General features: G+C 40.4%; 2 protein-coding genes across 8 annotated transcripts in view; one reads left to right on the top strand and one right to left on the bottom strand.

Annotated features, from left to right (window-relative positions):
• The window catches only part of Ten-a (Teneurin-a transmembrane protein), a 466,667-nt gene that overhangs the window by 315,799 nt on the left and 130,772 nt on the right, over window positions 1-20,096 (top strand). The gene's annotated exons all lie outside the window — the stretch shown is intronic.
• Window positions 5,105-20,096, bottom strand: part of LOC145935112 (uncharacterized) — a 133,762-nt gene continuing 118,770 nt past the window's right edge. Inside the window, exon 7 of the mRNA XM_083036199.1 lies at window positions 5,105-5,170. Within this exon, the coding sequence (XP_082892325.1) occupies window positions 5,119-5,170 (52 nt within the window). The 3' untranslated portion in view covers window positions 5,105-5,118. The remainder of the gene's footprint in view (window positions 5,171-20,096) is intronic.

Genomic DNA, 20,096 nt, shown 5'->3' with positions numbered 1-20,096 from the left:
AATAATTAATTTTTTTCTTTCGTTCTTTTTTCATTTATCTTGACTTCGATAAAAAGTCTTTGAATATCCGGGTTTGAGGAAATTCGGTTTTCTACGAAGGAAATCGACGTCCTGTCGTATTTACAGTTCTGCGAGGAACCATCCGGAACCGCTCGCTAACCCCACGGGACTTCCGTCTGCTAAACGTTACACTGTTGAATCCTACCCGTGTCCTACAGGAGCGAGTTCGACCCCCGACCGATGGGAATACATTATAATAAGGGCACGAGGCGAGGCGCTGTTTTGCGCCCTTTGCGTTGCAAGCCAAGTTGCATCGAAGAGATATCTCTATGTAAATATGCAGTCAAACCGGTGACATTGGATTTTGATAAAATAGCGGAATGATATTATCGACGATCATATATATCATTCTTAATTTTATAATTTTTTCCTCTTGAGTTGTAGGGATGTGATTGATTTATCAAATTCGAAAATTTTTACAATTATATTTATATTATATATAATCGAATATATATTTACATATAACAACTGCTTATAACAACAATGATAAATATAGTCGGTTCATCAAGCATTGATCGTATGACAAAATAATGAAAAAGTATTTATACCTATAGCACGCTCTCTCTCATCTTTCTCTCTCAGACCAACTTCCGAAATAAAGTTTCGTAATTTCCGTTAACTGAATTAAATTTCAATTCATTTATAAGTTTTTATCGATGTTCGGTGCAGGATCAAACGTCTAAAACCGAATTGAGGCATCGCTTTCATCTCGGCATATTGCTTCAGTCGGTGAGTTCGGTATAAATTTCGCGCAAAATCCGCGGCTCTCTGAAAAGTTTGGCATTTATATTATCCGGCGCGCTATATCACGCCACGTGCATGTCGCAGGCAAGGTGGGCGCGATCATTAGCGAATTACAACTCATTTGCGGACGAAGCCTTTGAGTCGATCCACGTGTCCGGACTTTTAGGGTTTCGAACAAGTTAACGCGAACTCTGTGAACATCGTGGAATAAAGCGTACTCGGACGTAATTCCACGGTTGAATTATCCGTCGCGCACGGAAAGCAGAATCCAGATAGATGGCCCGTATTACATTGGGAATATTATGATCCATTTCATGTTACAAGATGTTATATTACGTCGACGGTAACCAATATTACGCGCTAAGCCAGACGAACAGCGGTAACCTATCCGGAGCTTACGCTAACTTCTCTCGCGATCGTGAGCGATTCAGCATATCGCCTTGGAGATGGACCTCACGTAATTCATTGCCTGCGACGTGAATCGATGCCTCGAACACAGTAACTCGTTTAAGTTGCCGACGGATGTCGAAGGAAAAGCTACAATTACTACGGAATAATGAACACGCGACTATCGTAGAAAGACAACAACGGAGTAACTTTAGGTTCCGGTTTCAATGCTAACGCGGCCTCCACATTTTAACTATTATCTATAGAGTATTAAATACATTTTAGACATTTTTATTTATTGTACATACATTCAAGTGAAATATATATATATATATATATATATATATATATATATATACATATATATACCGATATATCGCGACACGCTCGATTCGTCGCACTCTATTTCGAACTAGGTTGCGCCAGATCAAATACTATTGAAATACTTGTATCATATTGAACTGAGCCTTTTATTCCACGTTTGAAATAGCGACGCGATGATAAAGCGAAGCGATATACGCTGGACAAGAAACTGGACGCGAAGAGAAGGAGAAAGAGAGAGAAAGCGGACAAGAAAAACTATACGTGTATTTGGATTATAAACAGACTCGTTCTCCTTTCGTCACGCCAACATGAAAGTTAGTCCGTAGTTGGATAAAAATCGAGGCGTTGAGTGATCGGGGGAAGGAAAGGGGGAGGCGGTCAAGTGGAAGAGAAAAAGAGAAATGTACAAAGAGGAAGTAGAGAAATCGAGAGAAGAACGATAGAAAGAAAGAAAGAGAGGGGAGATGTGCTGGAAAACGATCCCCTTGAACTCGGAGATGCAAACAGAAGAGTTGCAGTATAATGCGAAACTTATTATTGAGAAAGGTAGCCTCTGGCTGTAGATGTCTTGCGAAGACATAGACGCCATACCGGAAATACTATTGCCTTACTCTCTCTGTCCTTGTTGTATGCCGCTTCCATCACTATATCGCTCGTTCTATTCCTTTCTCTTCCGTTCCATTCCTTTCTTAGTTTAACTATATCTTGGTTTTAGTACCGTTTCGTAACAGGAGTGTACACGCTACATCACGTAACTATCAAGAGCTCCTAGCGACTGCTTTTCGAATTTAAACAAGGACTCTGTCGCGCTGTAACAAGCGGAAAGGATTACGGTGCGTTAACAACGCTATTTTATTTGCTTCTGCCGTGATAACGGTACGCTCACTATGATCGATAATTACATTTCTATTTTACTTATATAATTAAATCGAAGTTCCTTCGTATATACACTACATCGTTCGCGATATCTCGATAAAAGCGGCGAGAGCAAAGACTCTCTCTCTCTCTCCCATCGCATTTACGATAGCACTTCTCATTATCATTTTCCGATTTGTATAGTTATATGTATGTATATATCGGGGAGACTCATCTCTCTCTGAATGAGATCTCCCGCGCGAATATTGCCGCGTGGATATATTTCAATATATGCGCGTAATGCGAGATTACGGGCAACGAGTTTCATCATCATCGTCCCGAAAAGAACACCCCGTTGCGTCGGATAAATCGCGCGCGATCAAAATAAATATACGCGTCGCGAATCGCATCGATCTTCTGTTTGCTCATGATTTACATCGGCGAAACGCGTACGTACGCGGCTCGTCTGTTCGTTATGCGCGCGTGCACGTTAATGACCGACGCGGATATCGCGCACGGGGATCGAAATTGAAATTAAAACGGATCCGCATCCGTGAATCGTTTCCCGTTTCCACGCAGGACGCACCATGCACGCACGCATCCCGTCATCTCTATGTGTATTTACCGTTCGATGCATCGGAACGTGCTCATCTCGTCGAGCCCGGGACCATCGTTATCTTGTGGCTGCAGCCAGCCCGTAGTTCTTCGCATTGACGGATTTACCGCTCGCGAATATTTGCAGAATTTCTAATTAAGCGAGCTTAAGCTTTTATTAAGGAAAAATAAGATGCGAAAGTGTCTGTAGACATTACAGTAATATCACATACTTATGAATGTGTGCTTACGACTTACGTTGCGCATAGAATAATATTTCATTTTTATAGCGAGTATCATTCGTTGTACTTATGTTTCTAACGTTTCCTGAAAATGTAGCTGTAGAACGAACCTGCGAATTTTATGAGAAAATGGCATAGTCTAATTGTCATAATTTAATTAGGAGATGTAAATATTATACACACAGTTACCAATTAACACACGTTTACTAATTTTTATTTTAATTTCATGGTAATTCATTACAATACCATGTTCAATATAATTATAAAAAAGACACTTATCATTCTCTTGCATAGAAATTCATTAAAATAATATCGGATTAATCTCAGTTGGAGGACAAACAAAATCCGAGTAGAAAGCCTCCTCACACCGTCGCGTTCTGAACCATTACATCCAGCACGGGCTGGTATTCGAGAAATCGTTGAGAACCTCATGGCCAGGTCGGAAAAGGGCTACTTCCGTGGATACAGGAAAGATTGTGGAACGACGGGGATGGGGAAGGGAGAGAGAAGTCGGCCGGCAGGAATCCTCTTAATTATAACCGATCCATCAGCATTTCCCGACGGGATTTAAGTAATTAAGTCCGATTTAACGAAGAATTGGCGCCGGCGACAGGAATAAGAGCGGAATAGTCGAGCAGCCGCCATCAACGACAAGAAGAAGAAAGCGCCACGGGGATGCGCGGAGCAACGAGAAGGAAAAGACTAGGGACACCACGAGACGGGAGTAGTCCCGATATCAAAATAATTGCTCCATCAAGTCGCGCTCTCGACTGCAACGATGCGATGGTAGGAGATTTATGCCTTGTTTGACTGTTGCTAAAATTAATCTAATGAGAGAAAATTGTTTCCTGAACTAGCGGGACGCGCATCTTTTACGCGGAGTCTACGTAGATGTAATTATTTGAAAATCCGATATCTGCGCATCGATGAATGAATCATTGTCCGAAAATGCAAGCTATTTTTAGAGGCTTTTACAAAACCGAGGAATTTAAATAGCCTTTATTATAATTTTGATGACATTATGAATTGCTTATCGATTCATCTTTATTAAATACCGCGTATTTTATCAATGAATCTTTACAGATACAATTTTTTCTTTAATCGATAGATCTCGCTCCTTTAAATATGACATATAAAAAAATTATCTAAAGCGTAAATATATATCACTTGTTTCTTTTGCAAAACTGCAAAACGCGACAATAAGTCTCAAAAGTCCATCACGCGGAAGAAATGCAGCTTTTGATGCCCGAGATATGTCACGTGGTATGCACGCGACTTCCCAATCGCCGTCGCCGTCACTTTGGCGTCGTTGACGTCCGCGTAGATCGAGCTGGCATACGAAACGGCTTGTTGATGGGCGAGAGATCGGAGTCGATCCGGTTACCATGGGTACACGAGGAATGATGCGTTACCTGGGTAACCCCGGCGCAGTAGGGGTGCGCTATTTCCCTTGTCCCGATATATAGGTGCACGCATACATTGGCGCACAGAGAGAGAGAGAGAGAGAAAGAGAAATAGAGATGAAAAGAAAAACAACGAAAAAAGAGAGAGAGAGAGAGAGAGAGAGAGAGAGAGAGAGAGAGAGAGAGAGAAAAGAATATATATATATACATATATATATATATAATTTTGTATACCGGTGGCTCGTACCGTCTCTATTTCGTCAGTGGTATACTCGGACCCTCTCTGCATTTCGTCCTTTTCCTCCGGAACTCGCCCACTTTTTTCTCGCGTTCTATGGCTCGCTCGCTTCATTGCTCGTCCAATCACATACCATTCAAAGTGACGAGACTTTGGACGCCGCTGCGATCAACTGCGATCGCCACCCCGGACCGATCGAGGTGTCGCGTCGCACGCCGGGACGCCGAAAGCGGATTTTTTCCGGCGAAGTGAAAAGCGTCGGACTCCATCGTCATGAGGATGCTATCCGTCGGAGATGTTCCACGTTCCGGCGGGGTGAGCACCTGCGGGAGAGCAATGGGCTTTTCATCGCACGCCGCTCACTTACGTTCTCTGTTTAGTAGAATGAATGCGAGTTTCGCGAAAAACGCACAGGCGTTCTCGTGACAATTGCGTCCGAGCTTTTATCTACACACACACTTTTAATTTTACAAATTACACACCCTTTTAATTTTACAAACTAAATATTTTATATAAACTAAAAAAAATTAAATTTTCCATGTTCTTTGTAATTTATGCTACACATAGAGTCCTGAGTTTTTACTCAAATTTTCCACCATTATGTCTACATTTCATAAAAATCAAATTTAAAAAACTCGTTATTTATCTCATTCGTTATTTTATATCGTGATTACGTTTTGCTTTCACTTTGATACATATAGTTTTATGAACATTTCGCACTTGTCTGATTTTTTAAATATAAAATATCAGCAAGTGCATTAAATATCCAATACCGCGATACGCTTCTTTGCTTCTAATGGTCGCCTCGAATGCCATAATTATTTCCAACCTTTCGCACACGGTCAAAACATGAGCGAATATTCATTCGTGTCGTGTCGCGGGCAGATACAGATTGTCATCGTCCATTTCACGTTTTTCTACTGATATTGGATCAAAGATCGAAGCAAAAAAAAATAACGTACACTATCCCTATGCGGGACAAACGCTACTCCCACCGTAACCAATATCGATATCGCGTTGCCTACACGAGATATTTCGCAATGTATTTTTGACTCCCTTTTCACTCTCCGTTCGTTCGTTTCGTAATTCGCTTCATTACACCTTCAATCACGCAGTATTCATACTGACAGCTGAATCCTCGAGTGTGCCGACTCTGGATACGATGTCAATTACAATCGGGGAGTCATAAAAAATTTACAGCCTAGCGAAATATTGCTATTGCCGCGTTGAGATGATTTATTGGTTTGTACAGCTCTTCCCGCATTCTTTGCTGAATAAAAAATTCTCTCAACAATTATCGAAGCACGAGTCGTGTACGAGATGATGCATGCTTTGTGTCAATAATCACTCATAATTCCAACAATTAGATATTTCTGCATAATTTCCTCATTTGCGCAAAATCTACATCGCATGCTTTGACGCGGTCGATTAAATAGTGCGTTCGTGTCACACCGAGATACCGGCGTGATATCGCGAAAGTTAATATAATACGCGTTTCACAGCACCGCCGTCCGATATTGCAACAATCGTGGCCGCCTTAATGACGTAGAGACCATCGAGGCAGAACCAATCAATGCCCGATAGGTAATCTACACGTAAATCGCGTCGCTTGGTTCCCACAAGAGCGAGGAAGGGGAGGACGGTTTAATATGAACCGACAGTCGAATCACGGAACGGCGTACACAATAGCAGCAGCAGGTACCCCGGCTCGCTCCATTTAAACTGAAAGTATATATTATTGGATTTATATTGCACGATCTTAATGCACTCTCTACTCCGAAATCTCGGCGTCGAATTTCGATTGCCGGCTCACAATTCGCAATTCCCTTTAGTCCCTCGCATATTCGCGCCGACACTCCCTTTGCCGTTCAACCTGTTTGTCCCAAGCACAGACACACCGGCACACGGTCAGTACCGCGAGGTAATCAAATCCAGAAGCGCGTGAAACGCAACTGAACGCCCAATGCGAGACGCAACGCCGCGTGGAGAGTGAAATTTCAGACATCTCTAATGTAGCTGGCCTATCCTCTTCTCTCCGCGTAGTGTCGGATGTATTTCTTTACATTTTTATAAATTTGCATTTTTTATTTAAATAGAAATACCTAGATTTATCTTGAATTTTTCTCTATACGAGAATCGTAATAAAGCAAAATTTAAGTATATATAATGAGAAAGAAAACTATAATAGATTAATTTTTATCGTATTTGTGCACGAATATAAAGTCGGGGTATATCTGATTTAATATTGAATTATTAAATGATTATCTCGAAACGCGTTAACGTCAACCGTGATTATGATAAGCATTATATTTTTCACGCAAAATCCGAGTTCTAAGTATACTTTATGCGATTTTTTTTCCTGTCGCGATTGGATTGTGTGTGTAGATTAAAACAAGTATACTCGATGTATATTTATATATGTATATCTATATGCGCAAACTCGCGTGCCATATACTTATGTATGAACATAGGCCTTTCATCAGTTCGTGCGTGCTTCCGCGAGCGTGTAAATCACTTTTCACGCGCAATGGCGCCGAAAAGCAGAGCGGTGCATGCACCTATACGTGCATTTATGCATCCGTTGAGTTACGTGAGGCACGTAAATGCATACGGCGGACTGCGCCGCGACAAATCGGCGTAGTCAGGTGATGTGTACAATTTAACGCGAATAGCAAAGGAAAAATAAGGCATACTTAAGCGCGGTTCGTCATAAGTTAGCAATCACGTTCAATAACGATGCAACGTACGTTTAAAGACAAAAATTGTTAAAATTCAATGAAAACTAAGTGATGTGATTATTTTTGGAAAAGTGACGATTTATTATTATCCATTGAAATTCTGTTCCAATTAATACTGACATTTCCGACATATTTAAAATTACGTCATACAATTTCTGTATATTTTTATTCGCTCAAAGGTCTAAGCTGCGATCGTATGATCTGGCGCGCGAGATTTCAACCTTCCAATGTGTGTATCTCCAATGTGAGAGACACAATACGACTGTGTTTTCTTCAAGTAGCAGATGTTACGGGCTCTTAAAGGCTTTGTGTTGCACTCCGTCCGTGCTTAAAGGCGCCGCGAGTACGTGCTCTTTCAAGCGAACGCAATTGTGGGTCCCGCTTTCGGAGTCGGGGCGAATTCGAGAAAAAGGCTCATCCCAATAACAAATACTTATATGTACGATGAATAAAAAGATTAGACGACAGATTGGCGCTTGTCATACGATTCGACAAGGAGGGTCCAAGGTTCCTGTCAGATTCGATTATATACCTTTGGGATTCTTTCGACAGAGATATTTTCTACTTTTTCCAAGTTGAACAAATGTCAAAATATTGAAAATAACGCGCTGTTATATCAACGAATTTTTATGTTCATAACGAATCGAGCGGAGGACACAAGCGCATAAAGAGACAGCGCATGAATAGATCGAACTCTCATAAAATTTATTTTGTCTCTCAAAGTGTTTACAATTCGAAACTTCTATAACGTTATGCATGCATTTTCGTAGACACGTTGTAGCATCTATTCTCGAAACAACGATATTGTCAACAATATACAGTTTGCAAGTATCATTGGTTACAATCGCGATACGAAATAGCTAGAGATTTCAATTTTTCTTCAGATACAAATTTTCTTTTCCTTTCGAAAAGTCAACCGCTTCAAATATATTTAATGGCATACGCCTCATAAAGTATACTAGTCGCAATCTCAAAAAAAAATAAATAAATAAATAAAACGAATTTTTATAAGGCAATCTTGTAAAGCGTTCACGTATTACCGGCTGTCGTTGAAGACCGTTAGTTAAGCGAAAGAATGGGAAAAGAAAATTATACTTTCTAAGATATGGGAGATTCGCTCCCAGGATAGTAAGGCTTCTTCATACTTCTGGCGGTTATTCGCCATGGTGGTCGAAGAGAGATCGTCGTATGTCTTGCGGAAAAAAATTTCACATTATTTCTATTCTCGGCATTCGCACAACCCTGGAACGCGGTGAATTTCCGAAACTACGAGTCATCGGGCAGAATGAAAAAATGTCGGAACTATGGGAGCACAATATTGGTGTTATCGCGAAACGTGCGTGGGTACGATATCAGTCAATCATCCATCAAGTTACCTTACCCTTGCAGGGGGGAGAATTCGACTTCAAGATGAGTAGAAGCATTATTCCGTTATACAAATAGATGGGTACTATTTCATTTTTACATACGTGTAAATGAACTTTTATATGTAATATCGTATGCGCGCGTATTAAGAAGAAGACATATTTTTTATATTATATAAATCATTTTTTTAGGAGATAGAAATAAAAAATTGAAATTTTCAGAATCGAAGCCATACTTTATAAAAGAACATATACAAAATATTATTTATATCAATATTAAAATTAAAAAATATATAGTTTATGAAATATACTTTATATGTTATAACAGAGTTTTGTAAAATTTGTCATATACATGTGGATGTTGTATGTAATATTTCATAGACGTAAGCTTTAGAAATATTACCGAGACGAACATTAATACCACTCTAAAAAGTCTGTCTACGTCCAACTGCCTAAGCTCAGAGAGTCTGTGACGATCGAAACTCTTCGTAAAGCCGTATCCTCGGCAACGAGTTCGTTAAAACTTCCTTCAGACCTGTTCATGTTTAAATTAGGATTGCATTCTTTAGTGCAAATTTTCCGCGTCAGTCTTAAAACTTTCAAAGTCGTGTTACATGACTCAAGGGATACTTTTTGGCCCCATTTAGTAAAATTCATGCGACTAATCTCTGGCGGCTAAGCTTTCAGAATTAGCCGAATAATTTAATACTTTTGCTAGATTTATCTGACGTGTTGCTTTTAGCCGATCTTTGCCCTTAAACTTATGCGATTATACAAACGCTATGGACACATGTGATGTCGGTCTTTGATACTATAAAATTGCAGGAAATAAATTGAAAAATTTTAAAACCAAAAATACAACTATAAAATACATGATTAAACTTTTCGTTATTAAATAACATATTTCCTCTAATATAATTATAATATAATTATAATGTAATTATCTAGTATAATTTGTATTACAACGCTAATATTAATATACTTTTGAGGAAAATACAATATTACTAAAAAATATACTATTAAAAAAAGATTTTAATTGTTTAATGAGAATCTGTTGCGAGATAAAATGGCAAGTTCAGTGTCTGTAAAATTTTAGTGATGCCGTTTCTCTCTGTCTGCGAAAGCTCTTTCATTGACATCGCACTTTCTTTTCCCCGGTCTGCATTTAAATTGAGTAATATTCCGGCGGTCGAGTGCTCCTCAAAGTTAAAGGCTTTGCATTTGGCTTTGGGGCGCTCACGTTTTATTCGCGTTTTCGGCGCTCTATGTTGCCCCTCGTCCCTTATGTATATATAATCCGCATCGGTCGCGTAGCTCGTAAAGCAGGATGTGATAGATGGCTAGTTAGGCGACGTGTACCACGTATCTACCTTATGCACAACCCACCAACCTATCTACCTACCTATGAACACAAGTTCCCTTACCCGTTTCGTATTCCTCTCATCACCCCGGTCGTTCGCTCGCCCCAAACCACTAACATGCTACAAGCCCTCAAACGTTTATTCAATATCTGTCGGGGGGCACGCTCTATATACGTTGAATCCGTTCATAAGTCTCGTTATGCTAGAACGCCGAGAGCACCCCTACTGCCAAATTTGTAAAGGTGGGTATCCAGCCAACTGATTTCAACCCTTTGCATCAACTCTGAATTTTACGCACCTCATTTTTGCAATTCATCGAGCCACCCTTGGATCAAGTTCTCTAATCAAGACTTTTGAGTGCTCGTGTCTCTTCTCACATCTCATGACGCTTCTCTCCAACAAGATAAAAAGAATATCTTTTTAGCATATTTAAAAATAAAATTATCCATTTATAAAGCAACTAATAATATTTTCTGTCTTTTAATCGCTCTGTCCTTGACGGATTTTAGGTAATCTCATTTGCTTTCGAGTTCATTTTTGTGATATCCGAATAGAATTTTTAATGATACAAAGACATGCTCGCGCATTGTTTCTGGCGTGTCGTAAAAAATAGTGGAAAACTCGCAAGCTTAAAAATCATCGATAACATATATATACCGCGCGCTCGCTTATAGATATTATTATTTCTCACGCGATTCACACGAATGCAGAAACGCGTGCGCGCTTGCTCGCGCTCGCTCTCTCGATCGCTCGCTCGGTGCAATCTCGTTGTTGCACGCGAGGTGTGACCAGACGAGATAGGCCGCATCGTATGCTCGTCGCGCCCGATTGTTCGCGATTCCGGGCGTCGGGAATTAATTCGCGGGAGAACCGCGCGAACAATGATGCTTGTGAACGCGCATCTCGATATGCCGCTCCCGGGAGGAATTGTGAATATGATTTAGAAATCGCACGCCATAAGGCGGGAAAAGGGGCCACGGGATTCGACTCGACTCATCTCGTCTCACCTCACCTCACCTCACCTCACCTCACCTCGCCTCGCAGATACGAGACTTCGAGTATTTGTTTGCCCGGGCCAATGCCGGCCATATGCTGGGGGTGCACAACCGCATTATATGCAGCGCACCGTCATCGCGCCGCGTCGCCATGCCACGCCGAACCCAATGGACCCTTTGTTTTCATTTCGGTTCAACGCACCAACCTCCCTTTTAGCCGCCGTTGCTGCGACTCTCTCTCTCTCTCTCTCTCTTTTTTCCTCCTTCAGCTTTAGTCGGCTACTCCTATTCGCGGCCTATTCGCTCTTTCCTCCCGCGTCGACTCTCTTTTCCTTTTTGCACTTCCCGCAAACGCGCGTCACTTCGATATTTCTGCATTCTCGCGTCGACGGGTTCGGCCGCGTGAAAGAACCGCCGTTACCTCGGTCGTTCTTTTGTTTTGCGTTGCGTGCGGTAAAGCTCTTCGCGATTGTGACCGCCACTAGCTCAATGGAGGGCTTCGTGTCAAGAGTACCTGACAGAATCATTGTGTTAGTGTTTGAATATTAAAATCACCCTTAATCAGTATAATTTTTTAGTATTAGTTAAATGTTAGTTGCATCAATCTATATTAACTTGCAGATTCTTTTATGGAAGACATTTATCTTTTTTTTTATTGAAAAAAATCAAGTAAATAACTTGTCGGTTGATTCGCCTCTCTACGCAGAGACTTACAAACTCTCTCTTGACAGAAAAATAAATTTTCATCATTTTATATATAAGAGTAAATTGAGATTTTTGTATATAATTTAATAACTCGCACAATTTCACATCAATCGTAACTATCACCCTCGATGACGTCGGACGAAAATGCTCGTCGTAGAACGACATTACGGAGCAACCGATCGGCCGACAGGACGGCCCGTTCGATAACGAAAAATAACTTAATTTTAAAACAACATTTCGGGGTCGAAGGGGAGCAGGTCAGTGTCTGGATAAAAATTTGACGAAGCTTTTAGCTCGTAACTCTATTAGCCAATGCTTTGGAGTGCATTTTACACCGCTCTGTGTGTGGCCCTGTCATTTTCAGCAGGCACCGACAGGCTTTAAGAGTACGCAAGAGAGAAAGAGAGAGATAAAGACAAGAGAAAAAGAGGATGGACTTGAGGGGGAGAGTACAAGACGCGAACGCGAACGAAGCGAACAAGATAGGCCACTCTCTATCGCCTCCACTTTTTAACTCTTGCCGCTCATGCAAACTACGACCAGTGACGATGGCCTCTTGGAACATGTCACTCTGACAGGGGACAAAAACACGAAATACACGTTCGAACTAACGAATCCATTGAACCTCTCACATGCCCCGAGTGCCTTCTTGCGTCAGTGTTTTTCTGGGTTACTGTACTTGAGCAGACGCCTGATCGAGCATGGGGTGGAATATAAATTGCACGAGGAAAAACCGTGGGACGTCGGCGCGGCTTTCCCGCTCGATCGGTCCTTTGATGCTATTTCAAAAACGCGAGAAAATTTGAATAAAACGGGCTCCCTTAAATCTCGACGTGCGATAGTCGGGGGATTACTTTTATGATAATCGATACTCTCTTCTACCAGAGGTTTTCTGTCAATCTACTTGAATCGTTGCTATAATATAATAGACGTTTCCTTTTTCCTTTTTTCTTTTTTTTTTTTTAAGGAGACTTGCGAGAGCTGGAAGTGATTAACATATTTCAAATATTAATGTGATAAATTAGCATTCGTATCTAATCACTTACATATTTAGCATCTCACAGGTGTAAAAACATGCCCCGACTAGTGGAGCAAAATTTGAAAGCTCAAAGAAGTCACCCTGCTTCATTATTTAATACCTTAGGCGAGAAAGGGGCCGAGCCCTTGCGCCAAGAGAAGGGCGACGTCATGTTTTACTACGTGTCTGCTCTTATTTTCCAAAAGTGCCCAGCTTATGAAATACTCAGAAATATCGCCGAGTTACTACCGACGTACTTTCCGCTTTCTGCATCTCACTTGCCATTTTGTAAATTCGTACATGCATCAATTTTTCAACGCTTCATACCCGAAAATTGCGACGGAGAGAAAACATTGCGATTTCGGTTCAACACATGCAACGTCACTCGGATGCACGGTTTATTCGATAAGAAAACGAAGAGAGTGAGACGTTAAAAACATTCGCACCTCTGATGTGTTATGAAAACTGTAAATATAATTTTAAAATAGCGCTTTTGAGAGAGATTGTCAGTTAAATTAATTGCACAAAATAAAGTCAACAATTTCATTATTGTATAATAAAATAAACGAGATAGCTTCATAGTTTGATATAGACAAAATTCTTAACGAAAGTGATGATTTGCACTTGTTTATGCATTAGATTTGATAAACCAGATAAACAATGTTTTTATCCGTAGTTTGTTAAGAATTAAATGAAAAACAAATACAAGATCTTTGCACGTAGCACTCTTATCCCTTTCGTACATCTGTCGAAATCAATTTCAAGTACGAGTCGACAAACATAGCCCGCGCTTTGATTTACTAAGCTCCCGCCGCTACCGTGTTTTATTCTGATATTTATTCTCGGTCGCGCTACAATGTTTAAGCATATGACAAAACACTCTTGTACAAACGCGCGCGCAACAGGGGGGTGCTCCATTCTCTTATACCTACCGCGAAAATCCGTGTGATGGTCATCAGAAAAAATGAAAGCACTTGTACGCGACCGTTACTGACAGAACCTCGGGATTTGCAACCGACGCATTAATAGATGGGCAAAACACTCGATCGGAGCTGGCAAAGAAAACGAATCCAAAACAAATTCCGAGCACGAAAAATTTGACGGAGAGCGCGACGGGGTGCCCGGCCCGAATGCGCGCGCGCACCCCTTCGGAAACACATGCTCCGCAGATGCACCCCTATATGGCGGATGTGGCGGAGAGATGTCAAAAATTGGTCCCCTCGTTGCAATATTTCACATGTGTATTGTATTATACCGCTGTCGGCACAATAAGGCCCCGAAAGTGAAATCTTGGCCAAAAGTATCGATTTGAAGCGGCTGGTAACGAAATGGTGTCAACAGTCAATACATTACTTGCGATTGACGTCATGCAGGATTTTAACGCTATTTCCGGCTTTTACCAACGTACACGAAACGAGATCATTTCTAAAATAGTGTTGTCATTGATGACAGCTTAATCGTGTTGTGTTTGAGGTTGTCATAAATACGTTTAAAAAGAAAATAAAATATCAGAATCACATGAATATTTATCATATCACTCTTATCTGCATGAGAATAGCTTCTACAATTTTCATTTTAATTAATTAATATTAAAAACGGAAATGTGTATCGTGCGCTCGCGCGCTTTACATCAGTATAACGATAGAAACGATGCTAATATTTTATCCAGCAGTAAAATGATCGCAAAAAATGAATACTTTTAGTACATTAATTTATCATATCGAAATGAATGTTCAATGCTGAAACGAAAATGGAGACGGAGAGAAATCTCCGTCTTAAGTATGTTTAAATAATCATAATAATGATTTATAGTCACGTATCTAAGAAAAAAAAAAGCTTTAAATATTTAAAACGCTACAGATCCTTGACGTATGAGCACTTCAGCGTAATCTCATTAGGCGACGAATTCTGACATACGTTCGAAAATTATATTACTACCACGAATATATCTCTCGTATGTCATAAATAATGCAATTATATGATACATTTTATATATATACCGGCTCATATTACGTCCATGAAATATAATTATCTATGATTAAATGAATGTATAAATATTTGATTTGATTAAAAGTCAATATGTATGTAATTATACCTATTTTGCTATTTTGGTTAATAATATAAATACACGTTAAGTATAAGTAAATACTACTTATAAATGTGTCGTTGCCCCCCTATTGCATATTTATTTCTGAAATAAATAAAATCTAAACTAACTTGTTGAGAGAACAAACAAAATCTGAAAAAGCCAGATTGAAAAAGACCCGCCGCATTCATGTTTTGCGGTATACGCTCACAATGACGACGCATTAATCGGACAACCTGGATACGAAGTTGAACGACACTCAGAACGGAACAATGTAACAGCTAATCATTTTTGTTACAGTTACATTTTCGATAATTCGCAGTATTGTATCGCGACCATTATTGTATCGCGTTTCGTGCCCTCGACAGCTGTGAGAGAGATTGCGCTATTACGTGTAAGTGCGCGTCATTATCGGTCAAAAAGTAACAATACCGCGCTTAGTCAATGGCTCTTTAATGTACGAACCCTAACAACGACACAATTATCATTTCAATATATCCTCGCAATGCTAAACTATTACTTAATCTTTCATTGTCTCAAGCACATTTCTTATTTATTTTACGTTAATATATAGTATAGCTTCACTTCTGATTGCGAATAATGTGGGCTTGAGACAAGCTAACATAAATCTAAATTAAACGACGCTATGCTTTCGAAAAGAATATCAATATTGAAGTTTATATTTAAAATAAAACTGCGCGTACGCGCAGGTGACGATGTTGAGTACTTTAACGACTTCGATGTCAAATATGTGGAGTCTGTTTGAAAAGTGTCAACAACGACAATCGCCGCCGTCTCTCCCTTATCCAAAGTGATGCCGCGGAGGCGTATTAAAATCTTATTTAAAATATGTTTGTCTTTGCCGTAATTGTCGCGCGTGTTAACGCGTCGGTGCCTTTAACCGTTGCTGTCAGGACGTATCGGGCTTGATGCAAGCGCGCGCGCGACGAGAGAGGGAGAGAAAGAGAGAGAGAGAGAGAAGGGCGGGTTCGGGTAAGTGCGTTGTATGGGGTAGTTGTGCAGCCTTTTACCACCCTCTTCCACCCTGGTAGCGCGGCTTTGGGCACCAACACAGTTGGTACGACCACGGAGAGGCTGTGTTGTCCGTAAAATTGCTTGTGCCCTCGACGTTACCCTCCGCCTCCTGCGTCCCCCTCATCTCCCCTGTCTCTTTCTCTCCCCTCATTCCCCGGCCCATCGCGCGTTTTCCTCTCTTCCGCCACCCTTCCACTTCACCCGCCTCTCACATCTTCCCCGATACTCCGTCGCGTCTAAAATAAACTGACCGTGCAGAGATTTTCACGTCCAGCCGAACTCGAATTGGGAAATGTCGAGCGACGCCGGCCAGAAAAACGAAAAGCGAAGAAGAGAAGAAAAGACGGAAACTCATGAGAGATTCGATCCTCTCGATTCGGCACTGATGCGTTCACCTACGGTCGCGATGCATCGGGGGATCTACGAGATTTTGATTTTATTGTACTTGAATTTCACTTTACGGCGGACTGATGTTGATTGTATTGCCCCGTTACATTTAATACGCGCAGACGAGATTCAATATTAATAATGCGCGATTTTGTACGGATATTTAACTAGATAAATCTGAAATTATCGATGCGGATAACAATTTAATCGTGTACATAATTTTATTACGCGCGAGACTAAGCCTATACACAAAAGAAATCGCAATATTATAACTAATTAAAAATTTCTCCCTTCCTTAAATGTTATGCCTTATTAAAACTTGATAATAGTATGATGAATGCAGTCTTTTATATAAATGATAAAAAATGTGTTTTTGCGGTTTATAAAAGTTATCATTCAGTGACGCGAAACGTATCGAGTAGAGTAAACGAAACGCATGACTCTTTATTCGGATAATCAAGTAGATTTTCTTTCCCGAGACGAATTGGCGACCGAGGGACGCGTACTCGAGAACTTGTGCGCAAACTCGAGACTTATTTTCTCAGCACAAACAGTTCTCGCAATGAACGCGTAAAAGCCAATCTTTCCGGTGGCCACCGAAGTTCCCGGTTGAAAGTAGTTCCGGGCCAGTTTTGTTAGAACACACCCGACAACTCCATTTCCCTCACTTCCTCCGCCAACATCGGCATCGATCCAGCACCTCCTACCGCTGTTTACATAAACTTAGCCCTAATGCACGATTCGCGTGTCATCCGCCGTCCAGTACAAATCATTTTCCGGCATCTATCTGCTATGTCGAAGATTTTTCTAGGGAAGCACATCAGAGCTACGGTAAAAATAATTCTCGAAAAAAATTCCCGTATAAATGGAAGCCTATGTACGAAATTGCCGACGTTGATAGCGCATCGAAACGCCATCGTGAGGATCGTCAAATGTCAATTTACAGTCGCCGTTTTAGTCGCTTTTTGCTTTTTTCGTTAATTGCAGTCGCGACTGTCGAGAACGCCGCTCGTTAATCATTTACTTGGTTAGTAATCACTTTGATAATTTCGTCTAAAGAAATTATTCCCGCCGCGTTGCGCTATAGTCATGACGGCGGAACGTTAAAATAATATATCGCGCCCATCAGTCAACGTCGATTTCGCTCGCGCACGGATGTCTTATATAACGCGATTTAAATTTATGTAAATGTACCTTGTGAAGGGTGCAACTGGAGAGCACCCGATAAAGGAAGTGGATACATATACATGCGCTTCAATTTTTTATCGATCTCGTATGCATGAAAAGTAAATCACCCATATGTCCCATACATGTCGCGTATGTAGATAGGTAAAACATATCGCGTGTGCGCGCGCGTGAGAGTTGTCAACGTAACAGTTTTAAAGTGTCCGGCGTAATTTGCACAGTACGCCGCTATGTACATATATGTATATGCACATACACAGCAGCGAGCCACAAATTTAGAATTAATCTCACAAATAGAAATATCATGAAAAAATGATACGTTGTCTGTAATATAAGCACCGGGTAAAACTTTTAATAATGAAAAATGTTTAAACGCTCGCGACAATAACAGGTCTCGCGGCGCAAGCCGCAAAGGCAGAAATGTAGCTGAAAAAAAGTTATACATTATAAAACGTAATTATGAAAATGAGTTTGGGCGTTCTACGGCCGCGGAACAAAGCTTTGAGAGATAACATTGACCAGAATTACGAGGTTTTGCTTCTCTATTATTCCAACAGAAGCCGGTCGCTCGTTTGTTGTACCTTCACTTGCGAGCTACGCTTCGCTTTCATGCCAGTATGTAGCGGCGCGAGAGTATTTTGCATTCATTATATACAATGGCAATGCTTCATACGTTTTATAATCGCCGTATATATTTTGTCATAAAAATTATATCGATGAAATCCCTCAAATAAACTGCGCATGATTGAAAAATTATAATGCGCGATATCATCGCTTAATCTCCTATTAATTGCAAACAATATTGTTATGTTAAACTATAATTTTTCTAACTTTCATTTAGCTAATGGGATATTTTCTCGACATAATTTTTGTCGCATTATTAGTATATATTAATGTACTTTTATCTTTAAACACCATAAAATATATTTTTAGATTGATATGAAAATCTGAAACTAAACATCTTTAAAAAAATATGGTCATTTTATTAATATATTTTGTACGCTGAATAAGATATTCTTAAGAATCGTCTATCGTCCCTTTGCCCACCATTATCGCTGACATGCGGAAAAAGTCGTAATATGCATAATAAATTCAAATATTTCTGGCGCATCGCGAACACGCGAAGAAATAAACTTCATCCTAAACCCCTTCCGACGTGCGTACGCGTCTGTAATCCATTGCGAGGGGAGTGGAGATTTTTAATCGAGTTTCGTGACATCAAAGTGCTGCTGTCATCGTTCTTTCCTCTTTCCGCGCTATCCTTCTCGTGCCATGCTATGCTCGTTCCATCGTTCATCAGCTCGTTCGGAGCTGAAAATTAATCGCCGTGACTGAAAATAAGAGGCTAGCTTAAAAATTCAGTCTGACGCGCCATGTCGAAAGAACGCGAAAGAAACTCGACACTCTCTTCACTATTTATGAACCGTCGCCGGCTGAAATAATTTCAATGAAACGAAGAAGGAAAGAAAAATAAAGTTGTAAGTCTATGAGAAACAAGAGATTTAAAATACGATAGGACACTTATATACCCCGCGCGGTATAAAAATTAATGAAAAAATATTGATCTCTTCGTCGACGTATATCACAATATGGATTTACACTTTTTTGGAAAGAATTTTATTGCTATTGCAATAAGTATATTTCAGTTTTCTCGCGAAACTATCGTAATACGACGCTCCATTCCGGCAGAAGTCACGCTGGTTCACCATTGTGGTCTTTCGCAATCAGCAAAGTGCCATATGCTGGTATCGAAACGCTTGCTAGCTGAAATTTCTGGTACGCAGATAAAAATCGTCCGGTGTTCAGGTATTCCAATAATTAATAGAATAAAAACTGACTGCTCCGTGTCACTCTTTACCGTCAGAGATAAATTTTATTAAAAAATTTATGGATTTACGTACATATATATATATATGTACATATATGCTCCATGACGTGAATCTCGTTTATACGTAAAGTATACGTGGATGGCGGTTTACTGCGGCGTTTGTCGCTATCCAATTATATTTTATTAATCAACATTAATTTGGAGCGAGGAAAAGCCGGAAAACTGCGATGCCGACGAGAGGGTACCGAAACGAAAGATACATTTAGCGCAAATTTAATTCGCGTCTCGCGTATCATCACGTTAATTTCGCCGAAAGCGCAAATATATACGCGTACGCTGCTAAAACAAATCATTATAAAAAGCTGGCGCAGCTTCGAAATGCCAATTTACTGTTGGCTGGAAGGAAAAACGGTACGCCACTGTCGGTCCAATTGAATGTTCTATATTTCCTTCGCTCTCTCGGCGATCGCTCGAACAAATCTAGAGCATTCCCGACGCCTTCTTCCTACGCCTCCACTTCAACCAGCGATTTCATTCCTCGGGAAAA

Source organism: Prenolepis imparis, unplaced genomic scaffold (genome assembly GCF_030444845.1).
Source record: "Prenolepis imparis isolate NDT839.2.m4 unplaced genomic scaffold, iyPreImpa1.0 SCAF_4, whole genome shotgun sequence".
Taxonomy (NCBI): domain Eukaryota; kingdom Metazoa; phylum Arthropoda; class Insecta; order Hymenoptera; family Formicidae; genus Prenolepis; species Prenolepis imparis.
Note: the sequence above shows the minus strand (reverse complement) of the source record. Positions and strands in the feature narration are given on the sequence as shown.